Source organism: Lytechinus variegatus, chromosome 4 (assembly GCF_018143015.1).
Source record: "Lytechinus variegatus isolate NC3 chromosome 4, Lvar_3.0, whole genome shotgun sequence".
Taxonomy (NCBI): Eukaryota; Metazoa; Echinodermata; class Echinoidea; order Temnopleuroida; family Toxopneustidae; genus Lytechinus; species Lytechinus variegatus.
The window spans coordinates 40,993,399-41,020,345 of NC_054743.1; the positions used below are offsets into that span (position 1 = coordinate 40,993,399).

Below are 26,947 nucleotides of genomic sequence, written 5' to 3' on the forward strand. Positions count from 1 at the left end.
TTTTTAACAAAGAATCAATTTATTGTACATATAAATAGCAAGACAATACGATTAACTTCATGTTCAAGCACGGGAGTGTGTCTATGAATTTATGAAAATATCAATTATCCCCGTAAATCTCAAAATGTAACTCCAAACCATATTTTCCCACAATAAACTCACCGAAATTATTAAGTACGTTATTCTGACGGGATTTTACATTTTATGACATATCGTTGTGATTAATTGATGAATCTTGAAAAGATAATGAAGTCACATAATGTTTCCTGTACCATCTCCCTGTTCACTTATGGGCGTAATCTCATTTAAATTTTAGAATTCTCACTTGAAATTAAAATCATGATACTCACGATTTGTTATTGATGACCGAAGTTATTCTTCAAGAGATTCATCAGCAACAAAGTGATTGGTTAAAAAAGAGAGAACTCTCAATTACTACCAGAAAAATACTCTCACAATATTTGTTTTCTAGTTCATTATCAAATTTAAAGAAAAAATATAAAATCCTAATCACCCAAATCAAACCATATTCATCAGTTACTTCTAGTTACCATTAGTTAACCATTTAACAAGGCGTATATACATGTTCTAATGCAACAACCCAAAACAAATATCCATACCTTGTACATGTATATATCCGATGACTTTTAGTTTGTATGTCTGTGGGTACATTGGAAGCCTTGGTTCATTCAACTACGTTAAATATGATATAAAATGACATTCAACACATAAAATATTACGTTCATTAATCTCTTTTATATCTCCTCTACGATCTAGTTACAGACTTTACGCTAAAGGACGGAAGCGTTCCAAAGGCAAGAACGCTAAATGCTTCACTCAGAATCAGTCAGCATGCACATACAAGTAATGTATGAAGCGCAAATCTGCCTGCACGTTGTTGATCAGTTCTGTTCCATTTGATACTAGCAGTATTCAGCGTTCTCGGGAATGTTCCCGTCCAAAAAACCGTAATGTCCCTATGATATCAATCATACCGTGCAACTTACAGCCCCAGCTTTTCACGAGTCGTAGCATTTAGAAATGGGTCTAGCCATTAATACCCGAGTACTGTCATTCTACTATGTTCGACACGATTAGTACTGGTGTGTTTCATAAAGCTGTTCGTAAGATGAGAGCGACTTTAAGAACGACTGGTGATCCTTTCTTTTGATAAATGATACCATGGAGTAGGCCGGGGAGTAGGTCCATGATGCTACACACCTTTGGCGATGGTTTAGCGCGCAAGAAAGGTTCATCAGTCGTTCTTAAAGTCGCTCTTAACTTACGAACAGCTTTATGAAACGGCCCCCTGGTAGTCCATTATTGAGAAGTGACCGGTTTCCCGTATCAGACCATGTTTCCTGAAGAAAGAAGTGGTGTATTTTCTGCACTATTCGGCTGGGGCTACAAAAAAAACGAATAGAAAAAGATATGTCTGTAGGTATAAGAGATGTAGAGAGAGAGTGTAGGAGTATCAAAGGTGCAGATGGTAGGAAAGGGACTATCATGGTTCAATATGCAATCACTGCCGGAAAATAATTGTCTGCTCCGAATACTTGTAGCTTCTAAATTCGCCACTGGCTGCAACATCATCATCAACCAATCAAGTGATTTCTTTTAGAAGCACTATTACTCATTCTCTCCTTGTATTATCAATTATCCCTGTTTGATTAAACACGGATTATCGTCTCTTCATATTACAAGTACCAAAGACCCCAGGGGCGGATCAAGGAATTTTCGAAAGGGGGAGGGGGCACATTTTCATCGAGGAAAATTTGACAAGCAAGCAACAAAAAAAAACCTCTTCACTTTCAGGGGGGGGGGGTCTGTTTTAACGGTATTTTTACATTACACATTTTAATTGTGCCTCTCAAAAGGGGGGCACGGGCCGGCTGTGCCCCCCCCCCTGGATCCGCCAATGATAGACCCCTTTTGAATCTCATCATCGAATTACAATCCCTCCAATGCATCATCTCAATCAAACCACCATCATCACCACTGAAGCCACAGTTAGCCACATAAAACTTACCGTTAGAGGAGGTGGAGGTGAGTTGATGGAGCCTGTGTTGCTTGCCGTGGTAGCCGGCATCATGCTGTGTGACCGGACCAGTTTAACTTTACCCATCTGGACTTTCTGGCGTACACTGGCGTAGACGTCATCGGATGATATGATTGGCTCACCCAGAACGACCTCTAGGACGTTCCACAGCGTGATGAAGCCGATAATGTCCTGTTGATGAAACGGTTATTACGAGCAATTATCACCGACGGCTGTAATTGTCGTGCCTGCAGGAACGAGCTTACGACGTTAGAATTTAAAACTGTAACGTATATTAATGTGCATCACGTTAGCAGGAAAGGTACGACTTCATCGTTGAAGTAATCCTCATCGATTATACTCATACAAACGTCATTATATCAAAGCATGAACTTTACGAATTTCGCTTGCTATTCTAGTAATTCTGGTGACAGCAAGGAAGTGACAGGCAATGTAACAGGCGACAGCAAGGAAGATTAGCAACCAATATCTTCAAACTTCGAGACAAAAAAAGTTGCAAAGCTCGGGATCAAAAACATCAAATCCTCAGCAATAAGACCTGTTAACAACCTAGCCTGATAACTTCACAGGGAATGGATATTTGTAAACTTTTTTATTATTATTAAGATAGACTTATTGAATACGATGGCTATGAAAGCAAGGGGATTCCTAAAGTGTAACCCCTAGGATATTACGCCATTAAAGACGTCTTAATTTTTTGGCCGAAATAAGGGATGTTATACTTCAAGGGTTTTATATCCTTATCTAAATCATCATCAGCAGCAGCAGCAGCAGCTGCATGATCTTCATGATCACCATGATCAAGATCATGACGATGTTATTGATGATGATGATCATCATCGCTATCACAACTATAATCATTACAATCATCATCATCACCATCATCGTCAAAACCACCACCATCATCACCACCACGATCATCGCCATCGTAACTATCATAACCAAAAATCTCCTCCAGGCAAGCAAAGTTACGGGTGTGTATAAACAACTCCGAATTATCCAAACACATCTCCTACCATTCCAGACTGTGACGTTGTAGTGGGCAGCGTTGGCGTACTTGGAGCGTTACCGTCAGCCTCGTCTATGGTCGGCAAGACGGCCGGGGTGTCGTAGATCGCCGCCATGCGATATTTCCCATCCATCATCTCGTCTAGAATGTTATACAAGGGCTTGGTAGCCGCTATGGAGTGGAGGGGGCGACCGTATTTATCGAGTGATGCCGCGATGGGTTCGTTATCATCTGGATCGAGGATGATAAGGTTCTTGACCACAAACTCCCCTTGGATGTTCTTACGGTCGTCTTTGTAGACGGGAACGTGCGAGTATCCGTTTGCCATGAGCTAGACACAATTGGGAAGTAATGAGCAACGTTTATAATTTAAGTTCTCCAAAATAGACAGATCCACACATCGTCAATCATAAACAATGCAAAATTTAAATAAGAAAAAATACATCACTCTTGCAATTTAAGTGTATATGGGCATCATTATTTTCTTTTGAATCATTAAATGACTCACAGATGTGGAATATAAAACAAATACCACCTTTTGTGTCAGTGGATGAGATGATCCCTTACGCATCCGTGATAATTATGACGCTATTTCCCCACTTTTTCGACGGAAAGATAGCTACATCCATATTTATACTAGAATTGATAGTTTGTCGCACCACCTTCACAAACGGTAAATACCTTACGAATTCCACCGAAACTTTACCCCAAAACAGACCTGCTTAACCCGATAAATGTGAAATGTGTTTATTCCAAACCTGCTCCATGATCTTCCTATCAAGTAAACCATAGTAGTCCAACATGAAGGTCTTATCAAGAGGTATCATAGCGTCCCTAGCAACCTTGCCCTCGGCATCTAGAGCACCCTTGATGATCAGCACTTCGTCCTGTGTTAGGGCGCTATCCTCTGCCGCGGCGTCGGGGGAGGTAGCCTGGATATCAACTAGTGCTTTCAATTCTGTTAAGAAAAGTCGATAAAGGGTATTTTATTAACCTGTTGGTAAATATAACAGTAGGTGGTCCCAAACATTCAAGAGTAAAAACTGATAAAGCACAAAGGTTTCCAGACGGTTAAGCAACATTCTAAAGAACAAGGAAAACGACCAATGGTGAGCTCGTCGCCTGATCTGGGCCGACTTCCTCTTCAATGACTACAACCTGATGTCCCCTTTAAGTTCAAACCTCAAAATAACATTCTTACAAATTCGTTATCTATCGATGTTTTTGTATGTTTTTTTTTTGCAATGGGTGATACGAACATTCTAAACATTAAAAATGAAATCCAAGCCATATCTCAAGGTACGAGATGTCAATTTAATGCCGTAATCCATCTGAAGTGCGCGTGTCTCGCGGGATATTTTAAAATGTTTTAATCACATCGTTAAAGGGTAAAAATCATGTTCTTGGTTTCATAATATTATGATAAAACAAAAGAGAAAACCGAGCATAACTACAGACCTGATCTCCGGTAGAAGGTCCCCGTTCCTTCTCCTAGAAGTAGAGTCAGCAATTTGGCGATTGGCCACGAAATAACAAAGGTTAGGGCAATGAGGATATACACAAACCTACAGAGAAACGGGGCAAGTAGTGATGTCGGTCAAATAGCTCAATATCAAATAATGTTTTTTTTTTAATCGATGCATTGACTTGAAAGATTTTTAGAAAACGTTGATAATCTTGAATGAGTAAAGATTTACAGGTGATTTTGTAAGACCCCGAATCCAAATCGTTTACAACTTAGATTTAAACATCTTAAAAGGATAAGCATGCTGTCATTCTGTAACATTCATTGATGTCAGACCATCTGGCAAGATTTATCAATACTATAAAAGATGAGTAAGAGCAATATAGTACCCTCAATTCGTCATGTATAAGTACATGAAGATGATGTTGCTCCGCTAACTCTCCTTCGATTTTCAAACTGATTAAAAAGTAGGAAAAGAAAATACTATTCGGAAGGGGATTTAAAAATATAAATAATAAGATAAGAAAAATAATTAGACTACAATAGTGCCCATTTCGGAAGAGCCATGCACACTGTGTGAAAGCTCAAATATCGCCTTATATAAAGTAGGTCTAGACTAAAAAAAAATTAAAAATTTATAATCAACATCACACAATATGATGCTGTAGATATAGAACATACCATGCCATATTTGCTCCAATAGCCAATCCATATTTTGAGCATATAGACTGCGGCAGTACTCTGTACAGGAATATAATGAACAACAATATAAGGTAAAAAGAGTATGAAAATTAATAAGACTCTAAGTAATTCAATATGAAAGATAATGACTATACAGAAAAGGATATGGAAGATACTGATTCTAAAGAAAATGATGAGAAAGATGCAGGTATCATTGGAAAAGAGTACTTAATATTGCAGTCAGTCAGAAGTTCATTGGGATGTGTAGTCCCGTGATATCGTAAAGTATATGGATAAATTAAGTCATCTCCATACACTCAAAGAACTCTTCGATATTGATAAAAAGTACATTGCTAATAAAAAAAAACGGGGAAAAAACAAAATGTAGCAACTGTGGTAATGATGGGATTTGGTAGTTCAGAAGCAGTATTGATTTTTTCATCTTGCTTTTTGTCAATCAGGAAAAAAATAGAAGAACTGTCAGACAGTTATTTTGAGGGGTAGGGGAAGAATGTATGATTCATGATATAGACTGGTGCACAGGGTTCACAAAGGTCTTAATGAATGAACAGAGCGCGAAAGCAGCAAAAGTGGCTATTTCAAAGAAGTGGCTTTTCTTCCTAAACCTTGCTATAATAATTGACTCGCAAAAAATTGAGTAATTCAGCTTCAAGTTCAACCCCTTAGAAAAGCGCCGAATATTCTTGCATTTTTTAAAGAATGGACAACAAACTTACTCTCCGAAAATGAGAACCGCCGTTACGGATACGACGACGGCGATGATCGGGTTGGTGAGGTGATCGAGAAAGATGGGCATAGACTCGACGGCCGCGGCGTTGGCAAGGATGAGAGTGACGAGAAGGAGATGGGAGTTCTTGACCAGTGGAAGGATACGAGTGGCATAGACCTGCTCGCTCGGGGTGCCGGCCGTCGAGAGAACTTGTAAAGTAGTGATGTCCAGAGACAAAAGACCAAGGGTCAACCCAGCCATCAAACCTAGAAGAAATTTGGGAAGAAATTGTCTAGTCGAATTCGGACTTTTGCCATCACGAAAACGTATGAGGCATTATATTGAAGATTGCAAACATACATTTTCAGGTGTTTGTCATCTTGTCTTTCATGTGCGGTGATTTCTCGATTTTTTTTCTTCATCGAGGCAGGGTGGGGCGTGAGGACACTTTCCCATTGGTTGCCATACCAAATTCGAAATTCTAGGACACCCCCACTAAGACGGCCGCCGCGCTAATGATGTCTTGGCATTGTTACATTAACAAATGGGATTTGGGGAATAGATCACAACGACGGTGATGTACTCCCAGTTTTCTTCCATGAAAAGGAGACACAATCATGAAAATGGGTCAGATGCATAAAACGTAGCAATTGCTAGCCTAGCACAAGAACATGAAATAGCAATTCCTTTATTTCATATGCATCGGCCTAAACACTTTATGTACTTGGGCTTAAACCCTTTTCTTCCCTTCAAAGACCAATTGCTAGCGGTTTGAACAATAAAAGTGACGTCACCTGGTGCGAACACGACACAAATGCTGGACTTGAATGCAGAGGCAGTGCAAAATACAGCTTCTCCCATGTAACATCCTTTCCTAAGACATGGTGTAAAACTACTATCCCTTTAACTTATTTCTAATTAAGAAATTCAAATAGCTAGTATTCGGTTATGCACTTACTTGGAAGAAAACATATATTCATGTAGGCTACTGTACACCTTTGAGTTCCCCCTCAGGTGCATAAACATTATTATAAAACGCGAACGCCCTGATCAAGCAATCGCTCAAGCTGGTCTGACGGAGCTTGAAAAAACCACAAGCAAATGCTAAATGTTCACATTAAAGGCAAGGTCTTCAATTTAAAAAAGAGGGGGCACACCTCTGCTTTAATGGCATTTTTACTTTACAAATTTTTAATTTTGCTTCTCGCACGGTGCTCCCTGTGCCCCCCCCCCCCCCGGATCCGCGCCTGATGCTACCAGACATTTAGCAATAGCTTGCCCTTGTTAGCAAAAGCAGAGCTTACTAAATGTAGTAAAAGCATTTGTTCGCTCATTTGTAAAAGTACGGATTCAAGCAAAAGCCTGGCAAAAGCAATTGCTACTTTTTATGCATCTGAACCAATGAAACAAACTAACCAGGAAGTAATCGCTGAAAGCTTCGTCTTGGAAAATGGCACCTAAACATATAGCCAAGCGGAAGTATGGTTCTTCCGCGTATACATGTCTTTGTCGTACTTGGGAATCCAAGTGAAAAAAATCCCGGTTTTCTGACATCAAACCATTCTCATTTCAATAATCAAAGGAATTTGAGAGCAAGTTACAAATAACATGTAAAAAGTATTTTTACTTGAATAATCCATTAAATTATTGTTCATATTGATCAATTGAAATGATAAAAAGTTAAAGGGGAATCCAACCCAAATAAAAACTTGTTTTTATAAGAAAAATAAAAATCAGACAAGTTGATAGGTGAAAGTTTGAACAATATTGGACAAATAACAAGAAAGTTATGAATTTTTAAAATTTGTAAATATTGGTAATCACTTTACCTATGGAGAATTCAAATTGGCCGCTTATGTGATGTCATAGTGATGTAAGGCAAGGACTACTCTTCCATGTACTTCAATACATATTATGGCTAAAATGTCATTTTCCCCAAAAGTTTTATTTCAAATTGTATTTTTCTTTCATGAGGACATTAAACAATATACTACCTGGGTTATATTTAGATTACTGCCCCAGGGGAATGGGTAATTAGGAGAAAACCACAAATCCCTGATAATAAAGTACATGGCCTATGGGAAAGTTGTCCTTGCCCCTTGTCATAATTTACTTACCCAGTTGCCAATTTGATATCTACATGGTATTAGTGATCTCAATTTTAAAGCAGCTATAACTTTCTTATTGCTTGTCCGATTTCTTTCAAACTTTCACCATTCTGTTTAATTCATTTTTCTCCTTCCCAACACAACATTCTATGGCCAAGGCTGGATTCCCCTTTAAAAGTGGGTGAAAAAGTATTAGAATTTTCAACAGAACACAAATAGGTATAAACAAATAACTGAATTAAATTCATCTTCTTATTTCTAAAGTTCATAAGTTAAAAAAGGAAGAAGCTGTAAAAAGCATACACAATCAATATTCAACACAGCAAAAGGAAGTAAAATACTTAATCAACAAGATAAATACCAAGGACATATCACGTTAATACAGGAGTCATTAACAGACATATTGGCTAATCGCTAATATTTTAATTAGCTTGGCATAAAAACGGATAGAGTGAAGAGATTAATACAAATCCCGACAACTAATAATAATCAGCCAGGGTAATAATATCCAAGTCCTTTGGAAGCGCATAGACATAATATGACATAATGTGATACGTGCTATACAAGAACGGCGTTAATTATCATTATTATTACTATTATTATTATTATTATTATTATTATTATTATTATTATTATTATTATTATTATTATTATTATTAATCAAGGCAAAGATAATCTTAGCCGGAAAATAAAAGTAATCTTTTTTTTTTTGGGGGGGGGGGTGATTACACCCTACCCCTGTCAGACAGATGATATACTGCAGCATGGTACCATATCCCATTCCATGCCTCTCATCACCCCCCCCCCCGGGCTACCCCATCTGGCACTCACCGGCAAAGAGCATCAGTGCAATGTAGACCCCTATGTAGATCCAGAACTGAGGTTCATCGGGTCCAAGGGGTGCCTCGGGTAACAGGTAATCAGTTCCATTGCATTGGACTGTGGTATCATCGACAACCGTGCAGTTGATAAACATCGTGTTTGCCTGATGAAAAAAGGATTATGGATGAATTTACATGATTTATGAGACAGCAACAACAAAACAATAATATCCCCTAAAACCAACCACAGAAAACAAGGACTAACCATAATCAATAAACGGGAAAAAGAACCACATGCTTAGGCTTGATTTTGAAGGGAGGGGGCTGGACGAATTGCGATCTGCCAAAAGTAAAGAACATGTGACGTCATTTAAATTGCTCGTAATGTTTTTTTTTTTGGTGATGAAGTTTGTTAATCAATTCATTTATTTTCTTTATCGCTTGTCATTTTGTTTGGGCAATAATGGCATATATTTTTCTAACGAAAAAAGAACCTTTGTACTTTTGGTTACACTTCGTAATTTTTAGAAGAAAAAAAAATCGCGAAGAAAATAGACCAGATATAAACAGTGTGCCCTGGATCCAACATTTGCCTGAACCGCTATCGCTTTAGAGGAATTTAATATTTTATCCCAGAACGTTCTGTCCTTACAATTTGGGGCTTATGAAGAAAACAACTTCAAAAATATTTATAATCATTACCATTGCTGCGGCTTTACAGACACAATTGTTTTTAGTATTATGAAATAATTCAGTAACATATATTCATCTCACACTATGCGGTCACATTGATTATCCTATACGTCCTTCAAAATACTGATGAAGAGAGGAACACTTTTCCCCATACTCAATCGGTATCAAAAAACAAAGCACGAACTGAAAACCGTTTATATTCTGAGCTGAAAAACTGGCCAATATACAAGATAATTAATGTTTTTCAATAAATAATCTGAACGCGAAGCACGAGCTGAGAATTTTAGACATTCAGACCTAAAACCTGGAAATTCTGGCACTTTTTGCAAAGATTTGATGAGATGGCGAACGCGAGCAGAAACTAAATTGAGAATAAGACTTAAAAACTAAACACTCTATTCATGTTTTGTAAATCGCGATAAGGATGGGTAATTCGGTATCTTCCCACATTAATAATGTGAGTGCGAAGAGCGAGCAGAATATTTTTTGCTATTCTGATCTGAAACTGGATAATTTAACCACATTTTAAATAAAGAAAAAAGCTGCGTATCTCAATAACCATTCTCTCGCATTTTAAGATTTAGACCTAAAATCTTGGGCTTTCTAAATACCTTTTTTATGCAAATCAATGATGAGAGCGCGAGCTGAAAATATTTGACATTCCGATCAGAAAAAGGGTGAATTTAAGCATCATTTCAAGCACTCTATAGGAAAATTCTGAAGTGGATACGGATCGCAATTAATAGACAATGCGAGCGCGAAGCGCGAGCTGATATTTTTTTCCACAAATACTTTGACCTAGCAGTGGGACCCTTATAGACCAATTTCACAACGTGAGAGGGCAGCAGACTGGTCGCCATGCTGCGGTGTGCGAATCAACTTTTATAGTACACAAGTCAATAGGGTATTTGGTACATTCGTTCGATTTTTTTTTTTGGAACAATTGAGCAGATTTCTTGTAAGATTCACAATGAGCATTAATCGGAGAAGTGCCGGTCGCAGCTGTGCTGGGTTCAATTGCCACAACAATTGGAGACAGCTTCAGGATTGGAAGCAAAGTGAATGTGAAATTCACTCGCCTTGGACTCATGAAGCCTGTTTGTGTGTGAAGCCGTACTCCCTGCATAGGTTTCCAGGCCGTGATGAAGGAATGCGTCGCCAGTGGATAAAAAACATCAACAGAAAGGACTTAGATGGAAATATCAGTCCCTCTCTCTCTCACACACACACTATCCCTCTCTCTCCCTCTCTCACACACTCTCTCACTAGCCCACCCCCTCTCTCTCTCTCACTACCCCCCCCCCCTTTCTCACTATTCCTCTCTCCCCTCTCACTATCCCCCTCCTCTCACACATACTCTCCCCCCTCCCTCTCTCACTCTCTCTCTCTCGTTCACTCTCCCGCTACTCTAACACAATTTACTAGCAACAAGATGTGAGCTCCCTGATGAAAACCAACAGCGATTCTTGGTCATCATCAACTCACTTTTACTGACAAAACTAAGGGGAAAAAGTAGCCAAAGTGCAAAAATTCATCATACCTTCATCGGTCAGATATGGCCATTGTCTTACATCGTCTACCCAGGTGTCCATGCTTTATTTTATTGTTTTATGATGAAGTTAATGACACAATATCAGAGCTTATCTGTAATCTTTCATTGAATTTGTACACAGAGCCAATCGCGGTCAGCGCACTTGCACACCGCAGCAATGGCGTCGCCGATAGAGGGCCAAATACATAAACAGGCCGTGAAATTGGTCTATTCACGTCGAATGAAAATTATAAATTTCTTCCTATTCCTCTTCCTAATACCTCGGTCACATTTGCTCTACGACGGCCGTACGGCGAGTCGAAAACAGCCGTTTTCGCCCTCCCCTTACGGCCGCCGTAGACCTAAATGTGACCGAGGTCTAAGCGCGAAATGAAATTTGTAGATATTCCGTTCTGAAAAAGGCACAATTTGATTATTAGGACTTCATAAAAATGTTATTACGTCTTTTCATCTAATAAGCCTAATGAGAGCGCGAAAAATTGTTGATATCAATATCAGAAAACTGGACATTTTAAGCTCTTTTGTAATTATGAATAGGATGCATGCCTAAAATATTTTTAACTGAAATAATCCAAGTGCAAATCGCAAGCCGACATTTTTTATAAACTGTCATGAAAGGAGGATTTAAAGTAGTTCGTTAGAATTAATTATCATATGTAAAAATAAAAATCACCGATTGAAATGCGAGCGCACAGCGTTAGATGATACGTTATCACAATCAGTCCTGAAAAGGGATATTTTGATAACTGTGTGGTTTACACGAAGGGAACAGGTACTTGACAAATAAACATGAAAAAATTGAAAATGCTGTTGAGTTATTCAGACCGTAAAAACGGAAATTTACAGAACACTTTTTTCTTTAAATCAATTTGTAAATCATGAAAGTTTGATGTACGAGAATGGTTTTGTCTTATGACTTAAAAACCTGATATTTTTAAGGTTCATATCAGCCCATTGAGCAAGATATGTATCTCAAAGAACAGGCAATGCGAAGCGTGCAAAATTTTCATATAGACCTTGGCCCCGTTGCATAAAACTTTTTACCTGAGAAAACTCAGGTTGTTTTTACCGGAGTTTTTGCCCTGTGTTAAAGTCAATGGCAGAAATAAGATTAACCTTATTTTTCAGTTTTTACCAGAGTTTTCTCAGGTAAAAAGTTTTATGCAACAGGCCCCTGTAGTGACATGAAAGATGTCTTCCACTCACCTTCATTTCATTCACTCGCCTCAGTCCTGATCTTATTTTCTTGTCTTTTTTTCTCCTCTCTTTTCCTTTCTTTCTTCCCCTTTTCTTTCCTTTTATGTGTGCTCCTTCCAAGAATAGTGTGTGTGTGTGTGTGGGGAGGGGGACATTTGATATTGTGTCCCTCCCCTTTCCAAAGAATGGGGAAATGCGTCCCTCTGGCCCCCCCCCCCCCCTCACATTTATATGCATCATACAATGTGAGCAGAGGTGCAGGCAATTTTTTTTTTAATGAGCTGAAATCTTTCTTCTTTTTTCCTTATTATCCACTTTTCTTGTTTCATTAATTTTTCCATCTTCTCCCCTCCCTCATTTTCTTCTATTTCTTTCCTTCCTAATGGCCTTGGTTCTTTTCACTACCATTGGACGGGATGGGGGGTGGGGAAGGAGGGGGGGGGGGTGTCTCGTCCACTACGCCCCCTCCCTTGGTCAGCACTATGACTAGTACAAATATTCTTCACATTAAGACTTCATGGAAATTTCTGATGAGGAAGTTAGCATATATCTATATATATACACAACAAAAAAAGTAAGTCCCCCCTTAAACAAACATCAATAATTTCCAAACCAATGCGAGTTTTTAATATATTTTTACATGAGCGTGTAGGTAATTTTATAAGCTACCCTTTGAGTAAATGTTATGGACGTATTTTACGTCATGCTTCAGTGAGCACCATCAGAAGGCAAAAATGTCACTTTTTAAAAGTCACAAGCCAAATATCATGACGTTGATTCCATTTTATTGGAACTTATTCCACATTCTCATCATGAAAAATAGTCAGAAGGCTTATAAAAGGTACTTTCTAAAAGACGATACAACTTTTTTGGCTAAATTTCACGGTTGAATAAACACCAGTCCGAATTTGCTATCATTGGATATTTTACACTTTTCTATCAATAAAAATGATAGAATATGATGACAGTTATTTTTGGGAAGAGTTTCTTTAACAGTATTTATCGTTTCACGGTTCAATGAACATTTATTGAAAACAAAAAAATATGATTTTCAAATATCATAGGCAAGTATTGTTTCATTTTGGTAACTGAAAATGATCTTTTCTCAACTTTTTCGTTGTGTTCATGACCAATTAACATGCTTCAATGATTCAAAGGCGTTTAATTAAACATTCACGCTTGAATGAACATGTGGAATGTGATTAGCTCTTTTTTACATTATTGGAAAAAATGCAATTTGTAACTATGGATATCTGTCACAAACCTCCTTGCATAGTTCATTTGATTTAATTTTTGTGAAAATCCCGATGTTTAATGCATCAGTGAGCACACAATACTCGAAAATTATGCAAATGAGAAGAAAGTTCAAGGCCTTGGCCCCACTCTGTGCCGCATCGAATTGTTATTTTGGTGTGCGCACCTTTTGGATAGTGTTACTCTGAAGCCATGTGCGAAGTTTCATGAAATAACTGTTGGCAGAAGTAACAAAAACCGTCCATGAAACAAACCCTCATTTCAAAATTTTGACTTCCTCTCTCATAGACTTGTGTACATTATGGGTGCATATGTTTACGAATAAGTAACCCCTTATTCAATATGGTGGAACTTTTTTTCAAGGCTGTCTTTAGCAATGTCGTTTGGCAGTAATGTTTATCAACCTATGGGCAAAATTCTGTGCAAAAATGAAATCGATTCGTTTATTTATGGATGAGTGAGCACGCATCAAAGTGGGAAAATTGGTATTTTCAATGTCACAGACGCATTTTAAAGGATAATAAAGTGATTATTGGGGGCAAATTCGGTTTCAAATATGACTTTAATTGCTGTCGTTTTTATCATCCATCATTTCTATCACCACATACTTTCCGAATTTTAAACACTTTCATGGTTGAGCGAGCACAATCGAAAACTTAGGAATTAATACTCTTTATACTGCATAAATGTATTTTTTTTCCTAACAATTGCTCAGGATCAGTTGAATGTATGCCAAATCAGTGGTAGATCCAGAATTTTAAAATAGGGGAAGGGGCCTACAATCAGGGAAGCCACCAACATTTTCAAATTTTAACATGATCTAAGAAGTTGTAGAGGATACTACCATAAACCCCTATGATGATACGTCACAATTCAGGGGCCGCTGAACGGTTTTCAAAGTGGGAGGGGGGGGGGACTGGGCCAAAACTGAGGGGGGGGGGGCTGATCATGCAAAAAAATCAAAATCGTATGGTCATTTTTACATTTTTGTACATGCTTTTGGAAAAAAGTTGGGGCTGAAGCCCACCCCCCCCCCCCCCGCTTCCGCAGCCCCTGCAATACATTGTGCTCACTCAACCATGAACATACGATATCAAAATCTGGTCTGAAGTGGTTGAATGATGGATAGTAAAACAGCATAACACCATAAAATTCACCTGAAAACAACTTTTGCCCAACTTTGTATTTGAACAAATTGAAAAACGACTCTTGTGACTTTTAAAAATGGTCATTTTTAATTCAATCTTTAATTATTCATGCATGACTCAACCGATCGATCTGATTTTTCCCCAGGACTTGCTTAATAAGTGCAGAAAACCAGCTATGAAATATCATATCTCAAACTAATTCGGTTCAAAAGTTACAGCAATTTGATTTAGGGGGGACTTACTTTTTTTGTTGTGTATATATTGCCCTGCAAATGATATTTCACTCCCAAGTTAAAAAACTGACTAAAATTCCTTATGTGAGACTGTATATATTTGCATCATGATTCAATACCCTGGTATACTGTCCCTGTATTCAACATAAATATACACTGTAAAAACTGTGGTTTTAAAACTAACACCAATTGGTGTTAATAGAGGACCACACCCTGAGGTGTTAAAATAACACCTAGAGATTGAACATAACACCAAAGAGTGTAAATGTAACAACCATAGGTGTTGTAATAACACCTATAGGAGTAAGAATAACACCACCAATTTAACACCGGTGTAAAATAACTGGTGTGGTCCTCTATGTACACTGGTTAACACCACAGTTTTTGCTGTGTACTTATTATGAAAAACATTGAATTTTGTCTCATTCTACTATAAGAACCAATCAACAAAAACTAATATTAGTAAAGTATAAATAGTATGATTTTTTTTTTACGGATTTTATATTACCTACAAATAAATCATTGCAATTGGAATAAAATCAAAATAAGTGTATAATGAAGCATTGCTGAGAAAATGTATAAAATGCATGAATATCAAACAAAAAATTTGAGAAGTGTGTTGCTTACCATCTCGCTTGTGTAAATATGTCCTTCTCCACAGAGATCCAATCTGAAACCTTGTCTTCACACCCCTGAAGGATGGAATGAAATATGGAAACAAACTATGAGAAAGGAGTCAGTGAAATAGTCAACTTAACATGATACATCTTTTTTTTTGTCATCATCAAAGTACATTTGATATATTTTGTACCAGCATCCCTAGTTCAAGGATTGTAAATGTGATTAAATTTTATTAAGTAAGAAACATGATAGCAATGAAAATTGGCGGCAACTGTGCAATCCCCCCCCCCCTCTTGCAATGTGCAAAATAATATAATTCATTTTTTTCAGTTTGTACTGGCAATCAAATAATAATATACATAACCGACATTATATAGCTCTTTTCCAACATAAGTGCTGCATACTGACCTACCCTGTCTGACTGTCTTCAGCAAAATATTTTAATGATATCAGAGTTTGAATCAGTACTTTTTTTCATGGATTAAAAACCAGGCGCAACAGAACATTGAGAACCGAAACAGGGAATAGGGAGGGGGGGGGGGGGCATTGGGACGTCCGATCAGGTTTGTATTCTCTCTCCTCTTCCGGTCCTTGTCATGGCCACCATCAGATTCAAGCTCAATTTAGCTCAAGATGACGGTCTCACACATTTTTACTGATGATCAGTGGCATACAAAAAAAAAGAAATCACGACCAAGAAATAAAAGAGAACAAAAAAGAAAGATAGAAAGGTGAAATATTAATATGAAGTCAATCACAAAATTAGATTTTTAACATAAAAAATTTGAAATATTTGCTCTTCCCCATCGCTCGCTTGCAACTTTTGACAATGTACATTCAGCCCGATACGCCATATCTGGCCCCCTCAATTTTTTTGGGCCCGTAAGTACCCCACGGATACATACGCCTAATTGTTACATGTTTCAGCAATTATATTTGATTAACTTTTTAATTAGAAAAATAGATAATGGACGATTTTCACTTATCACATTCATTGTTGAGTGATGTTAAAATTATTGTAGACGTAGTATAATATTGTCATTGAAATGTGGAGATAGAATCAAAAAGGATTAAAAAAAATAAAGAACAAAATGACCCGGCAAATATAGTAGGGAGGGATCCGGGATTTCGAGACCGAGAAAAGACGCTAGAGTGAACGCTAGATGGCGACAAACCGAAACGTCACATGGTTGCCATATTTGCGTTTCAAAACAATGTAATCGCTATGCTCGCAACGCCGAAATACCACAGGGCCTCAAAGAAATCGTCCAGGAAAGTCTGCGAAAATATCTAAATGAAATGATTTACTCGGCAGGAAAATATACATGAAGTCAAAATATCGTAAAGTATGCTCATATCATTAATAAATATTGCTATGTCGTTTGAAAAGGTAATCTTCGAATGTTGCGAAATGCCAGTTTTTAAAGAAGAAGTCGATGCTCTGTCGATATGTTTTCAAGGTTGACCACTCCCCGTGGCTAGCCGCATAGCGATCGAGCAGAACTTCGCTGCTGTTTCTATTTTAGTGGACAAAAATAAAATTGAGTGAATTTTCGTAGCGTTTACTTACCTTATTGACTTTTGGAAACGTCTTTAGAAGCTTTGGATGTCAAATAATCATATTTCTCGTATGTGGAACGGCGTTTAGTGCGGATTGATGAAATTAGTGTGAGTTGTTTTTGCTCAATTTGGTTGACTCAATTTCCAGTCTAGATCTAGGCCTACCCCGGTCGCGGCAAATGTGAATGGTTCCGTGTACGTTTCCGGTTGAGCGATCAAGTCGGGATGGGTTTTTTTTTTAATTTGTAGATCTAGGCTAATCTTGATGTGATTTGAAAAGAATTAGACCTTCATACATAATGCTGCTTTCTATGAATATTATAATATCCCCTCTCCTAGGCTTTATTTTGTATCTAATTGAGCTGAGTTATTTATTAAGTAATTTATTTGCATTTGATTAATCATCAGTCATCATCAGTGTGATTGTCTTGAGTCTCTTGAGACTTGATTTGCTGCTAGTGCATTGTTGCTTGTCCTTGCATGGATTGAGGTTGACTTGAAGTTGAAGTTGAAGATTGTTACATTATTGATTCAGTCAATTTCCATCAATCTACTGGGCATTGGTCTATATGTAGCATTACAGATCAAGGTGAAGATCATTGTAGATGCAAATGTAGAATTTCATACTGCCCTGGTTTTGAAAATAAATTAACAATTTATCAGAAATAGTGATCATTGTAGTCTTAATGATTAATGATGAAGTTGATGGTGATGATGATGATAATTTATGATAAGGATAATTGATGATGATGATGATAACGATGTTGATGTATTATGATGATGGTGATGATGAGTATGATAATTACTGCATACCTTGGGAATTTAATTTGTTAACATTTTTAAATTGTGAGATTGAAATATTTCCTGGGTCAGTCTGGTACATCAAGTATTTTTGAATTATGACTTTTTATAGATTTTAATCCTGTAACAACTGTACATGTAGGTGTACAGTCCTGACAGTATGGGAAAAAACATTGTCTCTTGCTCTATATTCTGTATCATTTTGTGTTTTATTGTTTGATAATAACTAATACATGTATTTAACATATTATTATCTCAGTATCATATTATGTTTCATTATATCACATTCAACTTAAATTTCTGACTGTTTTTCATTTTGTTTTGTTGTTTTTTTTTTCTTCCAGAAATGCCAGCAAGATTTGAATACAGAATAAAGTGATGAGAGACACAGTTTTTCATTGCTTTCATTTGAACAGAATATGACCTCAAATGCGATTGACTCATTCTTTGACTCTGATGGAGATCAAGAAGAACCTTTTACCTTGAAAGGAGAATACCATCGGGGCGTCACCCCGCCCTCGCAATTTTCAAACTCGCCCCATGACGACAAACCCGACTCTGGGAGCAGAAAAAACGAAAAAGCCTCGCCCCATCACTCCAGATCCTCCACTTCTGGCAATTTCACAGGAGAATCGGACACCATGTCGAACAAGAGAGATTCATCTGGGTCGTATTATGACCGCTCAAGGTCGAGGTCAAGGTCAACTTCGCCTAGTTACAGAAGGTCAAGATCAAGGACGCCTGACTATTCAGACTCGTTTGACTCTGAGGATTCCATGCAGGATTCAAGAAGAGCATCCCCGGTGAGAAATAAAAAATCAACTCGGAGAACTACTGCATCTACTAGCCGGTACAGCTCAGGGACCAGCAAGGATAGTAGATCAACTTATCGGTCATATGGAAGCAGCTATACAACCAGAACAACCAAACCTAGTGTAAAGAAAGGTAGGTTGTTTTTTTTTCCTCCTTCTTTAGGAGGTGATGATGAGGAGTCTTTATTTCAGACATTCAGAGATGTTAATGATTCACTTATGGAGGAAGAAAGAATAATAATTATGGTAAATAATGATAAATTCTAACAGACTTTCTTGATGGTTCTCCTTGTGTAGATAATGTGGCAGATGTACATGTACATGTAAGGATGAACGGAAACCACTTGCATGTTATCAGCTGATCTATCACCAGTGGATTGCCTACGTATGCTGGGTAGTGATCCATTTCGCCCCTTTTTATGTCTCGAATATTATAATTTAAAAAAAAAGTGGAAGGTTATGAAACCTCAATGAAGTATGTGCTTTCCATTACATTTCTTTTAATTTGAAGGTGCTCCAAAGAAGAAAGGTGCAGGAAGATCACAAAGTGTGACTGGCTTACAGCAATCTCCAAGGAGCACAGAGGTGACAAGAAGAATGCTATCTGCCAAAGGACACACCATCAACAAACTACGGAGTGACTTTGATGATTTACGGCGAAAATATGACGATGCCATCAGGGAAAATAAGTTGATGAAACAACTGCAAAGACGCCAAGAGGCGGCCCTTGCAAAGTTTGAGGACAAAGATGAGGAACTGCCTCAATTGCTGCGAAGTCATGCAGCGGAAGTGGACAATCTTCGAGAGAGGCTACGGAGGACACAGGACAGGGAGAAGGATAAGGATAGGAGATTGAAGGACAAGAATGAAGAGCTGAATAGGTTGAATGATGAAGTGAAGAAACTTAGACACTTAGCCGAGAACAAGCATCTCCTTGACAGGGATAAGCTGCAGAGGAAAGTTGACAAGCTTCATGATAACTTGGATGAGAAGGAAAGAAGAGTAACTGTGAGTTCAATTTTTTGTAACTCTTGCTATGCACTGCTATGTTTGTTTGGCAGGATACTTGATGAATGAATGAATGAATGAAAGATATTATATTGCAATGAAATTTGAACAATTTTGCAAGGACCAAAAACATGCAGTACAGTGTATTTTGTTTTTTTTTTAGAATGAAAATTAAACACACTAGTGTAAACATCCATTTTCACTCACATTTGATATATTTGGGAATTTAAGTACTGTTAATATTGTAAGAGGATCGGACTTAGTTACATTGTGAACCTTTTTTCCCCATGATTTGAATGATATTTCTTGCTGTAGATCTTCCAGTTTGGCATGTCTGGTAATATCATCACGTTAAGCAGGGCCTGCTGGAAGAAGAGTATTCAGAACTGAAGTGGCTACCAAGGGTAAAATGTAAAATTCTGTTTTACGTGTACTTTTAAAAGCGATATTAAGTTTTATTTTTCGTCTCGTCCTCTTTCTTAGGAGCTTGAAAAACACATTGAGAACGTCAAGAAGAATGTAAAGCATGACAGTGAGCAGTGGAAGCAACGTGAACGGGAGTACAGAGCCAGAGTTTCCTACCTTGAAGACGAAAACCAAACTATCAAATTCCAACTCAAAGTAAGTATCACTGGAGAAATTTGTAGGAATTGTATGAAAGAATGAATTTGTTATATATAGCTTACACATAATATTGGGTTTGAAGTTTTCTATGCTTTGTAATGATAACTTTTTTATTTTATATTTTTTTTTATTTTTGTTTATTTATTCATCTTCTTTTTTTTGGGGGGGGGGCTTTGCTTGTCAGATTTCGTCCAAAATAAATGACATCCCTTTTTTGAGGAGCAGACTTGTTTTTCCTTTTCTTTTGTTTGTATGTCTGGAAATTCTGAAAAAATGAAAGAAAATATGTCTGTTACCCTTCATATGAATTCCTGAATCTGCTTCGTAATAATGTTTACCATTAATAGCAATTATTTGTTTCTCTTTCATTCAAACTTTGTCCCATAGGAGAAAGAAAAAGAGCTTGAAATCAGGAACATTTACAGTAACCGTGTGATGAAACCTCCCGCAAAGCTCAACGCCACCCTCGACTCATCTCCAAGGCCGCTTGCGCAGACACGAGCCACCTCAAATGATGACATCAAGAACTCCAAACCAAAGCCAACCATCAAGAGGTCATCATCGGCAGAGGAAAAGCGAAAGGTGGACCATACACCAAGGGCGCCCGAACCGGAAGTGAAGCAAGAAGAAAAGAAGGTGTCGCCAAGGAAAGAGAAGAAAAAGGAGAAGGAACTCTCAGAGCATGAAAAGATCTTGATGGATCTGGATGGGGGTTTCAAACCTGCTCCGCCCAAGGCTGGGAAGGACGATGATATCCTCAAAGATTTAGACAACGAGATAAAGAAGAGGGAAAGGCAGGAGGAGGAAAAGAGGAGGGCAGAGGAGAGGAGGAAGAGAGAAAAGGAGGAGGAAGAAAAGAGGCGGAAAGCTGAAGAAGAAGAAAGGAGGAGACGGTTAGAGCAAGAAGAGGAAGAAAGGAAGAAGAAAGAAGAAGAGGAACGGAAGGTATTGTATGATCTTGCAACATATTTCGTTTTCTAATTATATTCATGTGTGCATGTATGAGTAACATTGTAATTGTCCTTTGATTTTTGTAAACCTTGTTTTCATTTGTAGCTTATTAGTGTAAATTTTGCCTTCCAGCTCACAACTTTCTCCTACATGTACCAACATTTCTTCTATAACTTGAAAGGAACAGGCCGAAAAAAATGATCACCATAACTTTTTAACCACATTAGAGAATACATATTTTTTTGTTATCAAACGAATCCCATCCATCAATTTTTTTCTTGGACAAAATGCATAATTGCAGATTCTAGCAGCTGGTTTACTTTATTTCCATGCTAAATAAATGTATACATTTTTGGGGAGTGTCCATTCGTCCATTATAAATTTGCGGTTTGGAAAACTTCCTCATTTTCTGTTGGACGTTCATGATACTTCCCACAAACGTTGGTCTGAATTGCCTTGGTAGCAGTATAAGGATGTTCAGGCCTTCACGGATATAATTTGCTCTTAAAAGTACATGTAGTCTCCTATCCACGAGGTTCGTGTTTGTTGCCTAGTAGATATACATGTACACTGTAGTTTCAACCTTCCTATTGTTCATTTATCTCTGTAGACAATATATGTACCATTATAGTAGTATATTTCTCATTTGCTTTATAGACTACATTATATTGCTTGCTTCATCATTATACTTACATGTACATTTTGCCTATCTTCTTTTTCTTGGCATGCATCACGGGGAACAGGGTCAGCTAAGCTTCTTTTCGGGTCCTAAAAATCCTTATCAATCTTCCAAGACCAAGGCAAAAACCTCTGCTTACGAGCCTTATTTCCCATCAAACAATAAGAGCAATGCCAACACCTCTAAGGCCCCGGGATCAAACTCTTCCAATGAAACGGGGTCGTACAAGCCCTCTTTTGCCAACTCCTCTAAGCCTCGGGTCATAGACCCTCCCAAAGAAATAGACTCTTACAAGCCGTCGTTCTTGCCATCGACTAGCACACCTCCAAAGAGGGCGGAAGAAGCAAAAAGGGAAGTTGGTCGGGGTGGGAGGTTGGGAAGACAAGAAGAAAAGAAGCCATTTTGGTTGAGGACTGATGAGAGAAAGGACAGTCCAAGAAGAACAAGGGATATTTCACTGGTAACTCCTGCGTTCCATGCTTTATTTTCAGTGTCGATATGTGGTACTTGAAGTGTTGTGAGTTTAATACTATCATGGAATAGGGGTTAAAGCAAAATATTTCTCAGCTGAGATACCGGCATATATTTTCTACTGAAAATTCCAAAGAAAAGACTGTTGAAAGTCCCTTTGTTTTTTTAACACAGATAATAACATTTGATGAATCATGAATCTACATTGCAACTAGTGTATCAATATTCAACATTCTAAAAAGAGACAACACAGTCAGAAAATGAAATTGAAATGTTGATGTCATATTAATAATACTAGTAATTTCCCCATCAATCTCCCTAAACCGATATTTGTAAGATGATGTTCCCATGATGATAAAATCATTGCAGTGCAAATTATGAATTAATCTACTCAGCTGATAATGCATCTGTCATAAAATTATGTTTAATCTACCTCTGTGAACTTATCTACCCAATGAATCTTGTTTCTGATAGGAAGGAGTTAGAATAATATTTTATTCCAATGTGTGTGGTCTGACCATAGACTAATGCATAGTTTTAATTCCTCCTTAATTTCCCCTCCTTGGTCTTCTTTCCTATAACCAGAAGTCTATGGTGTGCTGTTATTTTCCCCAAATAATTTCCCCCTTGATTTATACTTTTTTTCAGTTGATGTATGTTCCAGAATTTACATGCTGTATAGGGCTTATTTTTAATGGCTGTCTTCTTTTAAATTAGTCTTAACACTTCCACACACAAAAGGAGTAACAACCCAGATATTTTGGGGGAAAATTATTTCAAAAGGATTTGCATGCCATTGATTGCTCAAAGGCAATGAATGATAAAAAAAATGGAAAAGAAAAAGTTCATTTCTGCTCATGCAGTGTGAAATTTTCACAATTTTTTTTTCATTCATGGTGTTTGAGGCCCCTATCTGTGTAAATTGTAAATAATTCCTTTATCTTTTGCAGTGACTGGCTATAAAGCAACCTTACTGATGGTGGCCTATTCTGTACATGTATTCATTGAATTGTGTCTCCGTTTTTTTTTTTTTTTTCAAGTTTTAATGTTGTTTACAGCACTTGCTTGACAGGGTTTCTTTTTCTAAGTGTTGTGTGGTACAAGTTCTGGTTAGCTGTATGGAGTTTGATTTGATTACAGTTTAACTTATGCTTCCGAAATAGACATACTAATATCTAATTATGTTTTTTCTTTGTTTTTTTAGGAGAGAGAAAGAAAACAGAAAGAAGAAGGTAGGTGCAGAGTGTTATATTTTTGTTGTTCATATAATTATTCATTTTCATGATTTAAAATACCTTTATTTTTTATTTACTTAGAGTACTTGTACATGTATCATTTTATCATTTCCAAGATAACCAGTAAATATTTGTGAAAAACACATTCTGAGTTCACAGCACATCAGTTCATTTGTGCTTGTTACATTTCATACATTTCCAAGTAGACACATATTCTTCACACCATTATTTCTTGTGATTCAATTGAAAGACGGAGGTAGTCCTGTGACTCGGCGCGACTCGCATATTGGTTATTGTTGAACTTGAGATTACCATCCGCAACATGAATACCTATACAGTTCATGTATTTGTTTCTGTCAGTATCCTTTCATTTTCAAAAGTTCATTAGTCCATCATTCCAAAAGTATTAACATTAACATTGCATTCACTGCCACATTTTTTCTGGATATTTATGCACATACGTGTACTCAATTTCATGTACATGTAGGAGTGTTTAGATACTCTGATATAGATTTTAACAAACAGTTCTTTCATCTTTATAAAGCACCAATCTGCAAGCATTTAGACATGAGTTCGATATGGATAAATTATGTTTCCACCCATCAAAAATGTCAATTTCATTCCATTTCACTTCATTTCCATTCCACTTCTGTTTGGGAAATGTACATACTGTCAACAATAAGCATATGATTGTAGTGCCTTGTGTGTAGCTTTATGGGCAACATGAAGACTGGCTTACAGGTGTGTAATGCGCTTCATTTTAAGGGTTTGTTTTACTTACAAAAAGGCAGTGATTTTTTTTGCAGTAATGAAAGGGTTTTATAGAGGGAAACACATGTTATTTTGATGCTTCATATATTTTATTTTTGATTGACCTGAAGAAATTTTTTGCTGAAAGTTTTCCTTTAATGCATTTTGAAAAAAAGTGTTTCACTTTAGGGGCATAATGCTTTCTAAAAAGATAGTTTCTCTTTAAAATCAAGTTAGAAAGCTTTTAATAAGAGATGAAATAATTCTGATTTCATGATTCAAATATATATTTCTTTGATTAAAAAAAAAATAACTAAACAGGTACATGTAGTATATGTGCACTGGAGAGTCATTGGAAAGGAAAGTTAAAAACTGTCACCTCCCACCTCACATATTCAAAAGTATAGCACACACCTTTTACATTGAAATTCAATAGGTCTCTTTCTACAATATCATTATTTCCAGCTAAAGTTAGCATACAATTTTCTTGTAGTATTGGCATGCATTCTCTAAAACCCTGTGACAATCATCCCATATCCAAAACAAAAAAAACAATATTTTTTTTCTTTTTTCCCCCTCTATTTCTTCACGTTCCCCTTCAAAACACCAGCACTTGTCAAATCTTCCACTTTCATCACCGAGGACAACCCTCCCAAAACGCCTATCTTTGATGACGCCTCTTCTGATGAGGAAGATAACATTCCTTTCTTTGACTCCAAGCCTAAGAATGCCCCACCCTCCAAACCTAAGGGTGCCCCACCCTCCAAGCCCAGTAATTCTGTGGCAGCAGTCAATAGCGTCAGAGACCTGCACAAGTACTCCAGTAATGTTCGGCAGAATAGCGGCAGTAGCAAGCCAGACTCAAGAGAGAGTGGCGATAATAATGGTAAATAGCTTAGCATGTCTTTTTGCTGTTTATTGCCTTGGTGAATTATTCAATGAGTGCATGTGTTTCCTTTCTGTAAAACACTTAACACTTAACACATTTCCTTTACTGATTTTTGCTACTTTTGTCTTACTTCCTGAACAGAACAATCTGCTTTTAGTTTCCTTGTACTTTTCTCTTTTACTTACATGTATGTGAAAATTTTCGGTATTCACTTATCAGTGTGATAATAGAGAATTTGTGAGTTTGCTCTTTTACTACTTTTCTTATTATGGTTTTTCATTTTATTTTCTCTTCTCTCTATTATGTGACTATATACAGGAATTTTACCTCTTTGTGATCACTTGCTTAATTCATTTTCATGACATCATATTATTTCCTGTCTTTAAGATTCTTGCACTGTTTTTTGTCGTGATATCACATCAAAGCTTTGAAACTTTGGAAATTGAAAGATTTTTTTAATAGGTCTGTGAATCTGAGCTGCTCATTACAGAATTGTCTCTGCTTGCAATTAGATATCAGTTTTAGACTTGTGGAAAATAGTTGCATTTCATCACTAATCGAATGCTGTGTTGCCTTGTTTGTTGTCAGTTTGTTTAATGTGCTGTAAAGTTACACCAATATTTCAGTGTGAAAGTTTTCTTAAAATGGCCTATGATTATATTTATGACTAAGGTTATGTATGCATTTTTTCTTCTTTTTTTTTTTTTTACTCGCAATAGAAACATATAAATGGAATTTGCATTGATTAATTTCCAATATTTGTAAAACTTTACCTGCATGTTGTGGGGACGTCGTGGTCTAGTGGTTACGATCCTCGTCTTTCAATATGAGGGATGTGGGTTCAATTCTCAACCATGGCGTGTTTTCCTTCAGCAAGAAATTTACCCACTTTGTGCTGCACTCAACCCAGGTGAGATGAATGGGTCCCCGGTAGGAAGAAATTCCCTCAATACTTGAGCGCCTATATGGCAGCTCAGCTACAGCCAGGGTAATAATATAATACCAAATAAGTGCAGTCACTTCTATATTAATATAGTAGCTCTGCTATGTAAATGGTTCATATGTACTTGTACATTGTACGTTAAAATCTTTGATTGCACAGACTCTGTATATAAGGGGTTAAATTTGTTGATAGTTGTGTTTTAAAAAAATCATTTTCAATCTTTTAATCATTATTTACTAATGGAGGTATATATACTGTATTAGAACAAATTATATGTACCCTCGGATATACATGTACCCTTGGCTACTGAGAATCTTGTTTACCCTTATCTGTTGAAAATAGAGAGAAAACGAGAGGAAGAAGAACTGGCTGCACAGAGGAAGAAGCAGAAGGAGGAGTCTGAGAGGCTTGCCGAGGAACGTAGAAAGAAGGACCTCCTCCTTGCCAAGATGAAAGAGATTGATAACAAGCCGGAATCAAGGGGCAGCAAGAAAGAATACAAGTAAGTGATAAACCAGTGATGGTAAACAATTTGTATCTACTTTGTCTACTAGGAGACAGTCCAGAGTCCCATCTTACAAAGAGTTGCGATTGATCCAATTGACTTCAACTATGGAAAGCCAGCAGTGTCAACTTCGAAACTGAATGCTAGT

The 26,947-nt window shown here is 37.3% G+C and overlaps 2 protein-coding genes across 7 annotated transcripts in view; one reads left to right on the forward strand and one right to left on the reverse strand.

The window, feature by feature from the left end:
• LOC121414057 (DUF21 domain-containing protein At4g33700-like) lies at positions 1–17,230 on the reverse strand. Of its 2 annotated transcripts, none has more exons than XM_041607105.1 (10): positions 17,142–17,230; positions 15,578–15,642; positions 8,884–9,037; positions 5,952–6,210; positions 5,215–5,274; positions 4,527–4,633; positions 3,827–4,026; positions 3,076–3,399; positions 2,030–2,233; positions 1–1,404 (listed from the first exon to the last, which is right to left on the reverse strand). In XM_041607105.1, the coding sequence occupies exons 2-10, from the start codon at positions 15,578–15,580 to the stop codon at positions 1,348–1,350; spliced, it is 1,368 nt and encodes a 455-aa protein (XP_041463039.1). In that variant the 5' UTR covers positions 15,581–15,642; positions 17,142–17,230; the 3' UTR covers positions 1–1,347. The 2 variants fall into 2 exon arrangements, with proteins under 2 accessions (XP_041463039.1, XP_041463040.1); XM_041607106.1 differs by having other exon boundaries at positions 2,030–2,230; positions 17,142–17,229.
• The window catches only part of LOC121414055 (lebercilin-like), a 13,626-nt gene continuing 3,430 nt past the window's right edge, over positions 16,752–26,947 (forward strand). Inside the window, exons 1-9 of one of the 5 annotated variants that reach the window (XM_041607102.1) lie at positions 16,752–16,961; positions 18,277–18,877; positions 19,256–19,752; positions 20,236–20,373; positions 20,764–21,321; positions 22,071–22,466; positions 23,682–23,709; positions 25,073–25,348; positions 26,637–26,796. In XM_041607102.1, coding sequence (XP_041463036.1) covers positions 18,352–18,877; positions 19,256–19,752; positions 20,236–20,373; positions 20,764–21,321; positions 22,071–22,466; positions 23,682–23,709; positions 25,073–25,348; positions 26,637–26,796 — 2,579 coding nt within the window. In that variant the 5' untranslated portion in view covers positions 16,752–16,961; positions 18,277–18,351. Of the gene's footprint in view, positions 16,962–17,196; positions 17,240–18,276; positions 18,878–19,255; positions 19,753–20,235; positions 20,374–20,763; positions 21,322–22,070; positions 22,467–23,681; positions 23,710–25,072; positions 25,349–26,636; positions 26,797–26,947 lie in introns of those variants that run through there. The other 4 variants (XM_041607100.1, XM_041607101.1, XM_041607103.1 and 1 more) reach the window with 4 other exon arrangements.